We start from the raw sequence: 18267 nt of genomic DNA on the forward strand, positions 1-18267 counted from the left end.
TACCTCTCTGCATGCGTGGCGTTTGGGGGCTTCCGGAATTTGGCTGAGGGCATTCATTCGGTTTGGGTTGACTGGGCCCAAAAGGGAAGGCCGTGTCGGCCCAACATGATCGAGGCGGCGACCTCTAGATCACAGCTCACTATCACGATGACACGGTTCTTCGAACGGATTTCTGGGTTATGGGCTTTTATTTTCTCATCGGTTTCGATTCTCGGCGTCTTGGTACTCGGCGGCATCCTGTCCTTTGGGAGGCGGATGATTTTTCGTCGGCTTTGGGGGAAAAGTCAGCAAACGGCATGGGTCATTCAAGGTTTCAACGCTTGGGTTAGCCCCAGGCACAAACCTTGAACGCGGGTCTTATTATTTTTTATTGAGGGGATACAAGTCATCCAAGGCAGATATGTCTTGGCTCTCTTGTTCTTCCTGTCGCTCCAAGGGAGCAGTTCGATTCTTGGTGGTCCCAAGGGACTACTCATGCTAGGAGTTGGACTCCTGAGCGACACGACAACTCCCTCGATGGGAAGGGCTGGTCTCTGAGGTTGCGTCGTCTCCTTGGGGCATTCTTTTTTACACATACCCGGTTACCCGAGCCTGGCTTTGAGCATCCACAAGCAGATCCTACCACTTCAACATGGCATTGTGGAGGACTATGACGACAGATATTTTCATGCCTTGGTGGGCAGTTGCAGCCAGTTTTTGCAACCTTCTCAACTATTTGTTTAATTACCTTTGAAGAGGATTTGGGGCGGGCGAGCCAGCATCATTAGATAGAGGAGGATGAAGATGGAAAGGGGGAACACATTGGATGAAACTTGGTACAAGACATGGATATGATATCATGGCTGGAATCAAAAGGAGCTGGACGCCATCATGAGCGTGCCCCTCAAGTCTCGAGTGCCAAGAGCACATGAAGAGACGGACAAAAAGGAGTAAAAGCAGCAAATTGGTGAATGAGGGATTAGGTAGCTTCCTGGTCGTTAGCATTCGAAGCCCCGCCAGCTTTGCAAATGGAAGTCTTGATCTTTCTTTCCCGCAAACCAGAGTAGATGATGATGAACTGTGATAGTGATTGCGTGATCTAACCTTGGATGGGTGTTGAAGCAAGCAAGCAAGCTAGTCGGGGCAGCCGAGGGACATTGCGACGTCGCCTCAGGTTGGGGATATCATGTTGGGGACGAAGGTTGTTGTGGCGATTGCATGACTAGACCGTGAACTGGTGGTCTTGAACGGATCACATGCTAGGACTTTGTTGATTGGCTTCAATAACATAGGGTAGATAAATGAACAAGGTGAAAAGAATTGAAGATGTTGAGAGATGGAGAACGAGTGGTGATGCGGTGGAAGTCAGTCGATGTGTGGTGCCGATCGACCATCACGTGATGGATGGAACCATGACTTCAGATCTCGCACCGGCACTTGACGACACTTGTCCAACAAGCATCGGCATCTCGTATCAAGAGAAGATTTTGTTTGCTACTCCTGGTCTCACCAACCTTCCATCATCTCTCCATGATAGCGCTAGATCATCTGAGGATTTGGAACCCGATCCTCGTGCGAGTGCACCCTGCTAGATTGGGCAACGACGCAAGAAGTGAGATGATGCCGATGAGAGTAAAAAGAAGAAGAAAACAACATGGATCCCCCTTTCTTTGGTCTGACAGGTGAGGTATGGGGGATATCTGTTCATGGATACACACAACATCACCCGAGAGCAGGATGACAAGCAAGTCTCGCTAAACCCCCGCAGATTGCCTGACCCGCGGGGCGCCATGGCCGTCGGCGATGCTTCGATGGGGAATATCGGTGCTTCTGCCTTGGGAGGGGCAATCGTCCAAGAGACTGGGCATGCGAGATGACATGATCTCAGTGCCGGGCAGAGTCTTCTGCTTGGCCCCAAGAGGATGCCCAGACCTGGGCTGAAATCATTACGACTCGGCCGTCTCCCGATGGGACGGCAGATATCGGCCAAGAAGGAGAAAGGAAGGTACTGTAAGGTCACCGGAGGGGGGGAAACCAGGGAAGGGCATCCGCCTCCGCCGCACGCCGACAGACATGAACTGACTGAGGGCTGGGCGATGAGTGCCCAAGGTCTTGGCCACAAAGCTTGAGCAGTCAAGCTTATTGTTTGTACGGTGGATAAAGTGCCCCCATGGTCCTCCCTTTTACCTTGCACTGCCGCGTTGTCGTCATCGCACCCAAGACTCTTGGCGGGAGAAAGGAAAGGGGTGGACTTGCGGAGAGGAATTCTGGGCGTTTTCTTGGACGCTTCTTGGCTCTCGTTGGGGATTGGACGAGGGGGGGGATTCGGTATCCTAGTTGCGGACCGTGTTGCCTATGGATGGATGGAAGAAGGTCTTGGGTGCTGACAATGGCCGTGAGGGTCTAGTGACGAGATTACAAGCTCCTTGGCGTTGAGGGCACTGTGGCGGCAGTCTGTTTCTTTGCTGAGCCATGGTCAAGCCTCGTGGCAAAATACCCCAAGACACATCCCAGTCGCTGCGGCCAAGACAAAGGATGAGGCACTAATAGATTTGGGAGAATTCTATGGAGTTATACAGTGTCTCGGAGGAAAGGGGCTGAATGATGGAGGATTTAATGAAAGAATGAGGGCTTGTTGAAGGCTTCAGGATTGTAATGTTTGTTCTAGTTTTATACAAAAGTGCCATATATGTCAACGAATACTCAGTATCCATTCTTAACCGAAGTTGTCTTTGAGTTTTCTTTGGACCGCGTGGCAGTCCCCGGCACCCCGGGTCCCCGGCGATACTCTCGGGCGCCCGACCGAGTCCCTGCTCGGCGCCGGGGCGAGAGCGGATGCCGTGTGTAGGGATAAACAACGTGGCATTTCTCCAACGGGCAGGTTCTTACTAGAGCGTGGGATAAAGATGTCTCGTGTGATGAGTTCAGAGATGATAAACCAGTATTCCATATCTGCGAGATATATCACGTCTTGAACCTCGGTGGTCGGCTCACAATACGGTTTGAAAACGGCATTGCGCATCACGAGTTTACCGAAACGGTTATCGAAGCATGGCGTTTCCCAAGATTGGACTACAACAAAGTCCGCGTATTTATGGGGCATCTCGGATGTTGCAGGGAGAATGCTCCGTAAATATTTGCAAAAGCGTGCGGTTTAATATGGAGTAGGAGCAATTTACCTCGTCCGTGAAAAGCGGAGGGATGGGGAAGAGAATGAGGGGAGGGGGGCCTGCAGGTCAGATGCAGGTCGCGATACGTAACAAGATGTAAGGATTTTTCAGGAAAGTTTTCGCGTAGATGTGAGATTGCTTGTATTGTTATTTGCGCCTTTCCGAGGCGCCTCTTGTTTGCGGCTTGTAAATAAGCGCTGCTGACCCTAGACCAGAGAAGAAACGAGGAGACAACAGGATCGAGAGGGGGGACAGAAAAAAAACGTGGGCTTGGGGCCGCTTGGCTGAACCCCGACGATCGGCTACGTTCCTGGAACTCAACTCCCCTCGTGAGCTTGGCGACGAAGGAGAACGAGGTCTTGGCCCAGGCGCCGCCAAGCATCTTGGCTCTCTCTTGGCAGGCTGGGGCCAAGACCGCTTGGGGCTGGCATGAGAAAGAGGGAGGCCTCGGCGTCTGGCGGAAAGCTTGACTGCAGATAGCAGAAGGCATGCCTTGGCTTGCTTGGCTGCTGTTGCGAGTCGTGTGGCCGCCCCCCGGGCTTGGCCCCAGAGTCAAGTCATCTGTGTGTCAGATATTGTGATTGCTTTGGGTGAGTGAGCTCATTGTCGTGTCCCCGTGCGAGTTTAATGGCTGGGGGGGAGGGGGGCTTCTGTTTCCTCTTTGAGCATGTCGTCTTTTTTGTTTGCAAAGCTTGATTAATCACATTTTGTTAACCTGACGCTTTCCATCATCTGCCACAGCTTTGAAGAAGGGAGGGGGATTGGAGGGGAGAGAGAGGCATTAGCCGTTGCAGATGGGGGGGTGGAAGGGATTGGTTTGACCTGGGCTGGGCGCTGGGCACCAAGAACCAACAGCTGCAAATCCCGCCCGAGGGGACACATTTTTCGCATCAGAGTTGACAAGGCTCTGGCCGCGTCCCTCCCTGAACCAGCTTGAGATGAAGGCGGCTGGATGCGGCGACGTACCGCCCAGGAGCAGAAGCAGGAGCACGCTACTGGTGACGATCTCTCCTATTCGCTTTGAGTTGAGCGCTGGGCTGCTGCCACCGGACTTGTCAGTTCCCCGGTAGATCCGGACGCATGCACTAGCCGGGCGGTTCATAATAACCCTCTCTATTCATTGCCAATATTGCACAAGACAAGCGTCGCCTGTTGTGCTACTCCTCCTGCTATTCTCAGTCTCTTCCTCTTCTGCCCTGTCGGGTATATCCCCCGAACGCCCTTCCATGCTGCCACACACACAAACACACTCACACACGCACACCCCTCGGAAATCCCAATCGCTCAGGTGACGTTGGCGACCGAATAAAACGCTTGACGCAGTGGTGGCCAGCCTGTGTGAGGCCCCGAGGTGAGCGAGACCAATAGCATCGTCGCGATGAGGGGCAGTGCCCAGACTGCCAAGCCTTGGCGGTCTTGGCATCGTTCCCTCCACCTGCGCACTCGGCGTAGCGCACAGTTCCAGTACATCTCACTGCACCAGAATACTGTTGTGGGATAAGTACCTCCCGTCTTCGGATACCTGACAATTCTCGCCAAGACCGCCAAGACTTTCCGCTCGCTCTTACCCTCATGCCCAGACTTTTGCGTAAATGTAAAGGGAGCACATCCCCCCCCGGAACTCGATATGAAGGCAAGTTCTCTTCTGATCATCTATCAATCTCTCCTCGATCCTCCGCAAAGACATATTTGATCGCGTCTGGAAGGCGATCCTTTTGAGCGTATACTCGTCCTGTCTTGATGCACATTGGGAACCTTGAGTCCCCTCTCAGCCCCAAAACAACCTTAGCCTCACTCGCTTTTCGCCGTTTGGCTTGAGCGGTGCGTCATCGGCTTAACAAATACTCCGTGCACAGCACCACCACACACAGACAATATGTCTCCTCCGGTGCCTGAGCAGCAGCCACAGCAGCCCGGCCAGCAGCAGCAGTCTTCGGCTGTGTCGTCGTCTGGTAGCGCCAGCAACGACTCCAAGTCTGCCACTCCTGCGCCCAGCGCTGCCTCAAACACCTCTCAGAGCAGTGCTACGCCCTCGACAAGCTCCGATGATAACCTCATCTGCCGATGGAATGCCTGTAACCAAAAGTTTACCACTCCAGAGTCGCTCTATGTAAGTCTTTGAGATTCCAATGACCCTGCGCAGATTGCTGACTTGACGTAGGAGCACATCTGTGAGCGTCACGTTGGTCGCAAGAGCACCAACAACCTCAACCTGACTTGTCAGTGGAACTCTTGCAGGACCACCACAGTCAAGAGAGACCACATCACTTCGCACATCCGGGTTCATGTGCCCCTGAAGCCTCACAAGTGTGACATGTGCGGCAAGTCTTTCAAGCGACCCCAGGATCTCAAGAAGCATGTCAAGGTAAGCATCATCCCCTGTCCAGTGACAACAGTTTGACTTACACAACCTAGACTCATGCCGATGACTCTGTCCTTGTCCGGCCATCCCAGGATCCTCAAGGTGGACTCAACTACAGGCCACAGCCTCCCAAGGGTATGTCACAGCTCGATTCTCCCCCACGGCCGTGGCCATCCCGTTTTCCTTACCTCGAGGCTAATTCGCCTCCAGGCCCCTCTAGCTATTATGACCACAATGGCCAGATGCGAACTAACGCCGCCGCCTTCACCCATCAGGCAGGGCATCCTAGCGGCTACTATGCTCCCCAACCCTCTACCAACTATGGCCTCTACTTCAACCAGCCACCCCTGAACAACGCCCGCACCGAGCACCTTGGCTACAGCGCCGCCCCCAGCGGTTATGATCGAAAGCGCGCCTATGACATGGTCGACGACTTCTTTGGCAGCGCCAAGCGTCGCCAGATCGACCCCTCCTCATATGCCCAGATTGGCCGCTCCTTGATGCCTCTTCACGGAAACCTGTCTATCCCCAACGGCCCCATGGCCGCCACAGAGCAGTACATGCCTCAGCCAGCTCCCCCGTCCGCCGTGCACGCTGGCCCTGCTCCCAGCAACCCCCTGGCTCAGCAGTACTATCTCCCCATGCCCAACGCGCGCACGCAGAAGGATCTCATCCACATCGACAATATCCTTGGCCAGATGCAAGACACCATCTACGAGAATGCCAGCCACGCTACTGCTGGCGTTCATGTCCATGGCGAGGGCTTCAACGGTTACCGCAACACTCCTTCGCCTCCTACCTCTCACCGATCACCAGGAGGCATTCCCGTGACAGCCGATGCCTATCAGTCCGTGTCTGCAGCTACCATGGCTTCCCCCCTGACAGCCATCTCCTCCACCGGCACTCCCGCCGTCACTCCTCCCTCCAGCTCCATGTCTTACACTTCCGGCCACTCTCCTAGCCCCTCCTCCTCGGGCATGTCTCCTCAGTCTCGCCACGGCTCAACAGCCTCAGTCATGTATCCCACTCTGCCTACAAGCCTTCCCGCAGTTAGCCAGGGCTTCGGTCATTCTGCTACCACAACTCTGGGACCCAGCTTTGAGAGCAACGAGCGCCGTCGCTACTCTGGTGGTATGCTTCAGCGGGCACGAGGACCCCTGCCTCTGCCTCATGAGGATACCAGCGGTGCCTCGACTCCTAAGGCGAGCGAGTCTGCCCTGTCGGTTGGCTCTCCATCCTCTGAGTCTGATGTTAGCGACGCGACCCGCGAGCGTGAGGAGCAGTATGACCGATGGCTCGAGAACATGCGAGTCATTGAGACCCTGCGCGAGTATGTCCGAGGACGTCTTGAGCGCAAGGAGTATGTTGAGGATGATGATCGACGACCAAGCATTGCGGATGTCATGGATGTTGACCCCAAGAGCCCCAGGGGCCCCATCCGAGAACTGGGTACTCCTCGTGAGGGTTCCTCACTGTACCCCATCCTCCGCATGCCTGGTGCCTAGTCTGCTCTCTGATGCGGCTGCTGGTCTTGCTGTATTTGTACTATTTTCCTTGATATTTGGGGACTGCTTGATACGGGTCTTTTTCAATGCAACGTGTCACGACTGCATAGGTGGTCTTGATGTTGTTGTCAGGTTATGTAGCATTTGTTGCGGTGTGCTCGAACACTCTTGGTTGAAAACCTGGCTTGGCCAGGAGGCTTTACATTACTTTACGGGTTGGTTATGAGTTCGGTATAGGGACCTGGGGATGCAAGAGGCTACGCTATGGATGACGATTCCAAGATGCAAAAACACAGTCAGATTCTCGATTTGGTTATACTCTTTCTCTTCTCGGCGGCCGCCACCGTGCCGCTTCTGGACGGCAATGTATGTATTGGATGTCTTGTCTTGGTGGGTGGTGGAGGCTACGACGGTTATGAACATTGATTGGAAAAGACGGCTCGGATATGGGCGAGTAGGAAAACTAGGGACATGAATTTCAATCTCGTTGCCACTGAGGCAGAATACCAAGCGTTGCGTGTCTTGAGCATGGCTGAGGTTGAAGGTGATGATTGATGGATCATGATGGTTGTGCGTAATACGAGATGCCCGATACGAAGTGATCTGTAGATCAGTTGAAAGGATGACCCGAATCTGTTGGATGAAGCAAGACATGGGACAAAAGTGCCTGCAGAGGTAGATTCAGATATGGTTGATGCAGGCTTACTCTAGCCAAGGGAGCCGAGAGATTCTTGTCAGCGCTGAGTCTATAAGGTGTCATTCAGATCCCATGATGCCAGCAGGGGACGAATCAAGAGGAAAATAAACATTCCAACGGAAAAGCCATGCATGAGAGAGGATAATTTCACAGGTTGATTCATCTGAACTGTCACAATGCCGAGAGTTGGGATGGGGCTGCAATGTCGATCATGGATTGCTCGATCTGGAGATTTTGACAGCTGCTAGAAAACGTCACTTTTTGGGGGCACGGGTGCTACGATGGGGCAATGTTTCCAAGAATAGGAGGGCTTGCTTGTCGGTGTGTGTATCACCGAGGTCATGTTTGTTTCGTTTGTGATGCTCTGATGGAGAAGTTGTTTCTCTGGAGGTTGCATCGCAGACCGACCCACGTGGGGATATATGTACGTTTAGCCTACACGGGCCGTCGGCAAGCCATTCTCATGAGAAGAGAAGGTTGTATGTCGGCAGTTACTGAAAATGAATGTTACAAACAATGGCGGAGAAGAGAAGAAAAAGACAAGGGAAAAGACGGTAAATCGTATCAAGGACCAACCGGGCACACAGTCTGAAACAAAAGAAGGGAAATGAAGCGATCCTCCCCTAATGATCGACAAAACGACCGGTGCGGAGGATAACTATGACCCGCGACTGTTTTTTTTTGCATGAAGCGGGCCACGCGGGAAGAATAGCGTTTACGTCGATCAAAAGAAAGAAAAAAGAGGCTTGCTTCAAGTAAGATTACGCAAAGGGCTATGTGCACTCTACTGAGGACGAGGGTTCGCGTTTTGGTGGAGTTGCAACCGTCGGACGTAGATTGATCGACCCAAAACACAGTCTGGTTCGTGTTTCCCTTGTCAGTGACGTGACCTTGCAATGCAAGGCCTTGTCGAATATATAAATGTGTTGTGTTCTCTCTCCCCTGCTGTTCGAGGTTTAGTCACAGACTCAGGTTGTCAAGTGATTCAAGAAAGAGAATTAGGTGTTGTTCACTGTTGTTCAATAACACTTATACTCACCTGCAACCCACACAACTACTCTTCCCACACTTGCATCCTCATCTCTTACTCTTTTTCTTTCTCTCCTTCCCAGAGAAAAAGAAACGAAACAGATACAACCTCCATCATGCGCTTCTACTCCATCACCGCCCTCTTCATGGCCGCCGTCGCCATCGCAGCTCCCGCCAACGATGTCAAGGAGTGCTGCTGCTGCAACATCGGCGAGCCAGCCATAGTCTGTACGCAACGCGCCCCAAAAGACTGCATCTGTCCTGCCGTCATGTGCCCCGAAGACGCCCCGACCCGGTGGCCCGACTCTCCGACTCCCACCGCCACCGTCATCGAGAAGCGCGAAGAAGAGACACCAAAGCCGGAGCCCTGCTGCTGCTGCTGCAACCCAGGCAGGGGAGCCATCGTCTGCACCATTCGCAAGCCGGAAGAGGACCAATCGTGCAGGTGTCCCATGGTCCTCTGTCCTCCCGACGCTCCGACCGTGACCGAGGGTCCAGGCGTCAAAGAGACGGGGAACTAGATCCTTTTAATGACCAGGGGGAAAAGGATGCAACATGAACGCTTTTTTTGGGGGGGAGAAATTTCACGCCTGTATATACTTTGAAGGATCCATTCCATTTTTTCTTTTACGTATCCCGTCGAATAAGGAACATCTTACTTGCATTGAAATGCGGTCGTCGTGTAACCAAAAGTAAAAAGTTATATAAGCCCTTGTCCCCCGCGAGTTAAGTTTTGCTCACCTCACCCATCAACACCAACCAAGCAAAACACAATCACCAAACATGCACTTCTCGTACCTCCTCCTGGCCCTCGTCGGCACCGCCATGGCCGCTCCCCAGCTCGTCGCCCAGCAGTGCTGCTGCTGCAACCTCGCCACCGGCAAGTACGAGTGCTTCAACCCTCCCAAGTCGCAGGGTTGCAACTGTCCCGCCGTCGTCTGCCCCGAGCCCGCTGCTTCGTGATTATGGGAAACTAGAGGTGAGATTGACGCTGTCGGGTATTATCCCGGTCTAACTAACCGGGAAACAGAAGGGCGTGGGAGCTGGGTGAGACGGTGTTGCAGGTTGTGGGAGGGATTCTGACATGAACGGCATCTGTCTGAGGGAGTTGTCAGCTGACAGTGCTGTGCTTCCTTGCCTCATTGGTTTGCAACTGAGAGGACTGCATGCTGTATGGTCATAATCAGTACTCGGATCATTAATAAATCAGCCTACCAGGCTTCAACCCAATTCATGAAGTGTACAAAGTTCAATGAGTGAGGTCCAACTTGGCGGTTGAATAGTCCATGTTTGGCCGCGCCACCCCTCCAATACATCAGCCAATCAACTCCCTCACTAACGAGACATGTCGATGGAACAGGCAATCCTACAAATGCAATTGCCCAACAGAATGCCTCAGCCTCAATAAACAATATCTTCACTAAAAGGGGATCATAAACAAATAGTCATCAATCACATGCATCAACACAGTCAATGCCAAGATAAGAAATTATACACTATCAAATACAGATAGGGAAGCTACTCCAAAAGGGCCGATATGTCGTGTCCCAAGATTCGACCCCACGATAGATCGCTGCTGCTGCTGCTGCTGCGCTGCATGTACAGTGTTTTGCTGGGTCTCGTGTTACCCATCACTTGCCAGAGTGATCCAAGGCCTCGTCCTGTCTCACCGGGGCGCAGTCGCTGCCGCCCACCCTCTTCTCCACCCTTGGTTTCTCCATCTGCTTTGCATATCCTTCTCTCCTGAGACCTTGGACCAGTTCAGTGGCAGCTCGTGTCCATGCGAGTTGCACATGTGGAAGGGGGATAGAGAGGCAAAAGTGTCGTAGGGGAAGGGCCGCCGCTGATGGGTAGCATTGCGAAGATTAGACCGCAGCGTAAACGGGTATATAGTAAACTGGTCATAAAAGTGCCGTCGACTCTCCGGTTGCCTGTGGCAGAACCGGGCCAAAGGGCGGGTTAGTTCGCTGAATTTTTTTGCGGGAGATTATCCCAAAAAGAAGAATCGTATTCAAGACTTTGTCGTGACGTGTTTGTCGTCCAAGACGGCTTGAAGTTGCATCGCCGGCGACGGTGAAAAAGAGAAACAGGGGAAATGCTTGCATCTCTTATTGGAACTGAGTACGGTCCTTCTCCTTGAGACCGCCGATCTGGTCCATGTCGATAGAGTAGAACTGTCCCTTGGCCTCCTTCTCGTAGGCGGGGAGCTGCTCATCGTTCATGGGCTCAAGACCGACAGCCGAGTTGTCGCCAACCCGGACAACGAGAACACGACCGCTCTTTGGTCGGCCCTGGTCGTCCTGCTCATCAGGGAAGGTGATGTGGATCTCGGGAACATTATCGGGAGAGTAGGGAGGCGAGTTGGGGTTGGCAAGCATGGGGTGGCCGTTCTTGTTGATGACAAAGACGCTGGAGCGGCCATTGTGCGTCGTCTCGATGGTGAGGCCTCGGTGGTTGGCCATGCGCTTGGTGTTGCTGTCGTAGTACGAGGGGAGACCATCCTCCTCGTCGTGGACAGGCTGCATCTGCTTCTGGCGACGAGCGCGGCGGAACAGAAAGAGGATCGAGACCAGGATCAGGCCGAGGAAGACCAGGCCGAGAAGTCCGAGCATCATGTTGATCAGGGTGTCGTCCGAGCCATCAGAGTCCGGGGGTGCGGAGGTGGTCCGGGCAAGGAGGTTGTGAAGGGAAGGCATCGTGAATAAAGTTGGGGTCGTAACGTTATGACGATGACAGTGATAATTGAGTTTCGTGATAGTCAATGGGGGCTCCGGTGTACAAAGAGAATGAGTGACGGGCCGTTAAAGTCTATAATTCAGAAATGTCAGTAAGCCCATCCAAGCTGCAAGGAGATAGCCGACAATGCCATCGGCGAGTGCGAGTGAGAATTGCCATTCTTCCAGAGTGTGAAGCCCATCTGCAACGCATCATCCAATACAGCAGCCAACCCCCATTCCCCATCATGGTCGGAAGAGCCATCGAGGCTTGCCGGGCAATGCGAACCGGCCAAACCGAACGAGTTCCCTCCCACCAATTCAATGCATGCCATGACGTGTTGCAGAAAAGACCCCTCAAAACAGAACTTCCGACAAAATAGAGGTGGCAGGTGGAGGGTCAGATGGGACAGAGGAGACGTACGCCAGGGAGAGGATATCGCCAATAGTCGGTTGGTGAATGCCTGGCTGGGAACCTCGGAAAGGGAGGTGGTTGGTGGTGTTGGCCTAGTTTGGTAAGGAAGGGAGGTTGGGGTAAAAAGACTGGACGGATATCAGCTGAAAGAGTGAAGCTGATGATCCAAAGGAGGGGGATTGCAAAAAACAAAGATGTACAACAGGAGCAAAAACGATGCCGTTGACGGGAATCACGAAACTGCCCGCGAGGATTGGGTTGGAAGAGAAAGAAGAACAAGAGAAGGGCGGATTTCGGTTGGGGGAGTAGGCCATAGATGAAAAGAACAGGGGACTACCACGGAAATGAGGCCGGACCAGGGTGCAGGCAGTAGCAGGCGCTGGAGAGGCGTTGGACGGGCGCTAGGGCCACTGTTTCCTTGGTCCATCTCAGGGGCACCGCCGCTGTAATTGGCCGCTAAGCCAACTGGGCGTTGGCGTGCTGGCCCTGCTGGGGCCTGAGAGCACTGCAAGCACTGAGCTCTGCTCGTGTGGTCCTTCCATGTCTTTTTTCGCTTCTGGTGGTGCGGGGCGCCACCGTCGAGCGGTGGGATAACGAGCCAATGGCGTGTCGGGGAGTGACACCAAGGGTCCGCTTCCATCCACATGGATGGCACGTCGTTCTGAAGGTGGGTTTCCATCCATGGCCATGGTCCATGGTCGACTGTGACTCGCGCAAGCACCTGAGGTTCTCATTCTCTGTTGGTTCCAGCATCACCCTCTCGAGGTCAGCCCTTGTCCTCTGTATCTGGCTCGTTCTAGCGCTGGGGGGGGTCAGCTGGGATTCGCTGGCAGCTTCCCTGTAGGCGCGCGCTTCATTGGCTGCAGCCGTTGGTCCAAGACTCCGCTTTCCCCTGCCAAGCCCTCCAAAGCCACGGTGCCTTGGTGCATTGCTGGTGGAGCTACCCGTTTTGAGCGAGCAGCACCGAAGACGACCTCCATACGGCCACCACCACGTACCTTTGCCTATCGATAAGCAGCAGAGACTTGCTCATCACTCACTGGATTGGACTGAATTCTTCATGTCAAGGGTCGCCTGCTGAAAAGGGCCTAGAGCCCACACGAGCGTGGCGAGCATGAGAGCGAATTTCGGCTGGTTGACAAGACGCCAATGCAAGGTACGAGCGCTATCACACAATGACAGGGACGTTCGGTTCGGTTGCGTGAACAAAGAAAAGCCTCTTGGATGAAAGCGAAGCGCCGCACCTCGACGAATCCGCCTTTGTTCGCATACATTGCCTGGCATCGCCACTTCGTCTCCGCAGTAGGTGTCGTAAGAAATAAGCCGCTCAGCCTGGTACACGCGTTCGAGAATCCTCTGCTGCTATTTCTAGCGTTACGATGCGATGGACAGACGCAAAGGGAAGGTACGCACGGTTCCCAGCAACAAGCTTCATCCATGCGCGCAAGCAATCGAAAAAGGGACGCAATCGGTTGTTTCTACCAAGTCCTTTGTCTGTCGCTTGTCCGCCTTCATCTTGTGTGGAACCAATGTCCTCGCATTATCCATGCCTATTTTCGCCATCAGGAGACCCGGCAGCCCTCCTTTTCCCTCGATCCCTTTCATCGTTGACCGGCAAGAAGACTGGGTCTCTGGCACATCACCCACTGTGATCCGGCAGGCATGGATTCTCTCGCCTCTGCCCGGATTTCCTTTTGCCTGACCGCTGGCCGTAGAGAAATCTTCGGGTAGCCCTGAGAGGAGCATCAACATCACCCCACATGCTTCGCGATCAAAGCACGCCATCCGTTGTTCCTGCGTGCTTCTTCTCCGCAGGGCCAACTCATATGGCGGAACCACGGATGGAGCCTCTACTACCTTGACCACATCTCCAACTGTGCTCCAGTAAACCAAGTTTGTCAGCCTGGCGGTGTAGTGCTCAAATAAGACGTTGACACTGAGAATGAGCGATATCCCGATGACCGAGGTCCGTTGGCTTGAGGGAATTATACCTCTTGTTGCGAAGCATCAAGTATTTTTGCTTGCCCTTTGTCCTTGGAATCGTTCCTCAAGGTCGCTTCCCTTTCGCTTCCCTTCCTACCCTGCTCTCACCTTGTCCCTTTCATCTATCAATAGAAGGTCTACCATTCAAGTGAATGTCAACTGTCGACCTTGGTCGTCGAACCAATTCTGCCGAATCAGCCATGCCAGTGCATTGCGAACCGTGGACGCTGAGGTCCCTCTATGCACTACACAGTGCTGCTGCTCGAAACTGTTGTCGATTCGAAGGCGACACAAAGTCGAACCCGTTCCCGGAACCAAACATCTCCCCCACAAGAGGTGCACGAGACGCAACCTCCCGATGAGCATGAACAGTTCATCACTCACCGATGCAGCAGATGAGTGGATAAGACAGCGAGCGGCAGATTGACCCTCGTCGGCCGAGGAACCGTACAACCTGGCCAGACGACAACGACTCATTCGATCCGCCAGAAGTGTGAGGCCTTCGATCGGGCCATCGAGGATGTGCCTGGTGAACGGCAAACCGGGTCTGAGTGGTTCAGGTTTCTTATGTGCAGCATGTCAACGTTCGATGGAAGGAATGCAAGACAAGACCATCTTCTCGGTGCGTCTCGTCCCAGGCGGTGAACGGCGAAGTGAAACATGTCCACACCACAACAGACACTGTTTGCCTTGCTTCTGGCCTGTCAACGGCATCGGGATCTCTGATGCGGCAACCGTTGAATCTTGGTGCATCGTGGTATCGGGCCTCTGTCGAGGAGGTCGTGGAAGCCAAAGCCCAAAGGCGACACGCTGTGTCACGAGATCAACTGGGCAGGATTATCATCAGCATCCAACCTCGGGTCACCTACTGTCTTTTCTTGTTGCCAACGAAAGTCGGGCCACTCTTGGGATGAGCGGACGGCCAGAGTACGCAGCGCCCAACATGACCAATGTGTCGTCAGGTTGACGGTAAGAAATCCCGGCAGCGTTCCAAAGGGATCTTTAAGAACACATTCTGCGAGGACATGCAAGTGCTCACTTGCTAGGCAACGCGTGGACTGGGTCGACTCAGTTCTCCCTTGCGTTCCCAGCCTTGGCGAAGGGGGGCAGATCAGTGCATCTTTTCCCCGAACACAAGTCAGTGTCTAATGGCGGTCTGTACAATGTACTCAATCTGGAAAGGGCATCTCGGGATGGAAAACTGTATAAAGATTGTTTGTTTCGTGTCGGTTGCTATATTGAACTGATTGCCTTGGTGTAAGATACTCTGCCGGTGATACTCTACAATCGCAGTTCGAATCGGATCGCGTCCGTTCCCGCCATTGGGCGAGATGCCACGACAAAATGTGAAGAAATGTGTGTCGTGGCGATGCGCAATTAGCCGTCCCGCGTTCGTTCAACGCGCTCGTGCTCAGGCCTCCTTTTCCAGGCCAGGTGGTCTCGGGCTTGTCCTTTGTTTTCCTGAGGGCGCCGAGACAGTCGACGGAGACCCACAGTCTGCAATTCGCGAATGTGTCAACACTGCCTGGCGTAGGTTTCGAGGAGGCGGCGCATCCCGTCATGACCTAGTGTTGAGAAGCGGAGAAGAAGGGAAGCGTAAAAGGGAAGCAATTGTACTGCAAGGGAAGCGCAGGGAAAGGGCCGAGGAAAGAAGCCATCTGACCACATCTCGGTGAGCCAACTTGCTGGCGACTGAGTCTGAGGTAGCGCCGTGCTGTCAAGGCACCGCACACCTAAGTCAGCAAGTACGAAGCCACCAAGGGAACATGGACGGTGGATCAGAAGTCATGGATGTGTTGACTGGATTTTGAAGTGGCGCTCACAATTCCATTCTCCAGGGAACGAGATGGAGGTCTCGGCCCAAGACATTGAATCGAATGTGAGCTGGAGATTGATTACCCGGTACCAGCATCTGGAACACCTGGAGATTCCATGATGCAGGGTAGGAAGACTCTGATGCAGTAACGGGCCACTGTGGATATGTGCATTTTGGGCTCGTCATGGTTCAAGTAGACAGGATACAGGTGACCTTTTGAATTGCTTCCGTGTCCAAGTCGTCTCCTCATGATTTACGGCATGATGCAAACACAAAAGCCAAAGTCACCTCAGCGACTCCCTGATCAGGATACGGTTAAGCAGACGCAAAAGGGCTAAACCAAACAGGGTTTAGTTGGGAAAGTTAGTCTACACGATCTGGGTCTAGCCAGGAGGGGCCGCCCGTCTTGGCTTGCGGCCCTGAATTGGGGCTTGAGCGATGGAAGGTTCTCAGGTCCAACACCGTTAACAGCCAGCGAGGACACGGATACTCTGTGCGCCATTGTCACGGTGCGTGTGCGTCTTGTATCAAGAGGTCAAGACATGGTAGAGGTGATATAGTATATCATCAATGACACCGAGAAAGAAAAGAATCAGCTGATGAAAAGGGCCTTTTCCTGCATGGCCTGCGGGATAAGCCCCAATCATCCGCATCAACATTGTCAAGGCCAGTCTGTTGAGAGACGGCAGCGAGGAAGTTCAGTACAAGTGTCCTACCCGATATGAAGCATCCCGTCTTCAAAATCACGCACATGAGCATCGCGGTTCGTACAACGCTCGGGAGATCCGAGGCTCCTCATTGTGCCAAGTAGTGAGGCAGCACGAAGACAGGCAAGCAGCCAGCCAGAGCGGTTCATGTGCTGTTGCAGCCCGACTTCCGGAGGAGGAGAGTCGAGACAAGCTTGACACAGCGGCAGATTGGTCGGCAGAGCAAGTGGTAGATACCCGGGCAGTCTACACCGTGCCCCGTCTGGGTGCTGTGTCGACGAGGCACAATATACACCGACCAGGCGCGGATGGCGTGCAGGTCTATTGTTGGGGAGACATGCCATCCTGCGCCATCTGTGTCAGAGAGGGGTTTAAGCTTTTCGCACGCACGAGGATAAAGGCGTCCCTTGTCTGCCTGTTCCTCCCCGTTCGAACCGTTTGCGTCTAGGAAGCGCGTTGTGTGCCGCATAGATCACAGCTTCACCGGTTTATCACAGCACAATCTACGGATTATCGTCTGGACGAATGGGAAATACTGGGGCAATTCATCTGCCTCCCTGATCGTCCCCAGCTCAATATCGACACTAAGGCAGGATTTCCCTCCCTGCTCGAGATTAACCCTTGTCCACAGGTCCTCGAGGATTCCCCCCCCATTTCCAACCTTGGAGCTCGACCTTAAACCACACAGACGTCGGCGCGCTATCGAGCTTGTCTCGCCCGTCATTCCCCATCATTCCTGCGCAGACAGGACCGCACACGAGGTTTCTCCCTTAGACGGAGGGCCAAACGTTTCGCGGGCCCTTCTCTTGCTCTCCTTGTCGCGCCCCGTGCATTCCGACCCTGGTGTGCGACCTTGAGGCTTGCCCTTGTTTCGCTGGCCCGCGGCCGACTACATGTAAAACTGCCCCTACGCCCTCAAAGCTGTCGTTTGCCGCTCTCACCCTCACCTTACTTGCTCTTCCTCCCCCTCCTCTCCAAGTTCTTCCCTCGTCGAAGCTTGGTTTGTTGTGTCTGTCGACTCGTTAATTTACTTGATCCGTCCTCTTTGTTAATTACTTTACTACCTCTAATAATCTCGCCCGCTTCTCTGCCCATTTTCACTTTCTTCTCCCGCCCCATACTTACTCGATAAACTCTTTGTTTAGAACATTTCCACACATCCGATCGAAGCCACCGTTGATATCTGACCGAAACCTTTACTGTCTAATAGACGTCCGTCCGAACCACCTATCTTCCTTTGTACATCTGGCTTCAAGTACAGTCACACTTTTCTGCACCTACCTTGCCTCGGAGGAGAAGAAAAATTCTACTCTGCACATGTCGCTACATCCCTCGGCTTCATTTGTCAACTGAATAATTCCCCAACAAGACCTTGTCGGCTCTCCACCCATCGTCGGCACATGCTCGCTCCGGGACTGTCAAGGATCCTGTTGCATTCCTAAACATACAACAACACACAAAACGCACGCGACATTACACACGCCCACATATACGGCACGCGGCAGAAAGGACTGCGCACACCGTTTTACTTTGCCTTTGGATCTTGGTTTCCAGGGTATTTCCGTTCACCTTGCTTGTATACACATCCAGCTCCTCCCGTCCCAACAGCCGCACCGCCTCCCGGGAAACCGAATTGGGGTACATCCTGGAAGCAGTCTCATACACACAGTCTTGGGTCCCGCCGCAAAAAAAGCTTCACCACAAATACCTTAATCTTTATTGTAAGTCACGACACAGGCACCAAAGCTAATTTCCTGCCACATTTCCTTCCCGCCTTTAACCCACGAAAGGCAAGAATTGGCCCTTCTTCGCTGGGGAAAGCCTGCTTTCCATCTATGTCCGGATTTTGAATATAAAGTCCCCCCCTGTCCCTCTCCCTCAGCCTTACCC

The 18267-nt window shown here is 53.4% G+C and overlaps 3 protein-coding genes across 3 annotated transcripts; 2 read left to right on the forward strand and 1 right to left on the reverse strand.

Moving 5' to 3' along the window:
• Positions 1-5025: 5025 nt before the first annotated feature.
• NCS54_00593500 (Hypothetical protein) lies at positions 5026-7016 on the forward strand (the record flags this gene model as incomplete). Its single annotated transcript, XM_053151416.1, has 4 exons — positions 5026-5259; positions 5311-5514; positions 5565-5646; positions 5722-7016. The coding sequence occupies 4 exons, from the start codon at positions 5026-5028 to the stop codon at positions 7014-7016; spliced, it is 1815 nt and encodes a 604-aa protein (XP_053007391.1).
• Positions 7017-8858: 1842 nt separating this feature from the next.
• On the forward strand, positions 8859-9263 carry NCS54_00593600 (Hypothetical protein; the record flags this gene model as incomplete). The annotated part of the gene is made up of 1 exon (XM_053151417.1): positions 8859-9263. One exon carries the CDS (start codon positions 8859-8861, stop codon positions 9261-9263), a length of 405 nt encoding a protein of 134 aa, XP_053007392.1.
• Positions 9264-10850: 1587 nt separating this feature from the next.
• Positions 10851-11438, reverse strand: NCS54_00593700 (Hypothetical protein; the record flags this gene model as incomplete). Its single annotated transcript, XM_053151418.1, has 1 exon — positions 10851-11438. The coding sequence occupies one exon, from the start codon at positions 11436-11438 to the stop codon at positions 10851-10853; it is 588 nt and encodes a 195-aa protein (XP_053007393.1).
• Between the last annotated feature and the right edge of the window lie 6829 nt (positions 11439-18267).

This window comes from Fusarium falciforme, chromosome 4 (assembly GCF_026873545.1).
Source record: "Fusarium falciforme chromosome 4, complete sequence".
In the NCBI taxonomy this organism is placed as follows: domain Eukaryota; kingdom Fungi; phylum Ascomycota; class Sordariomycetes; order Hypocreales; family Nectriaceae; genus Fusarium; species Fusarium falciforme.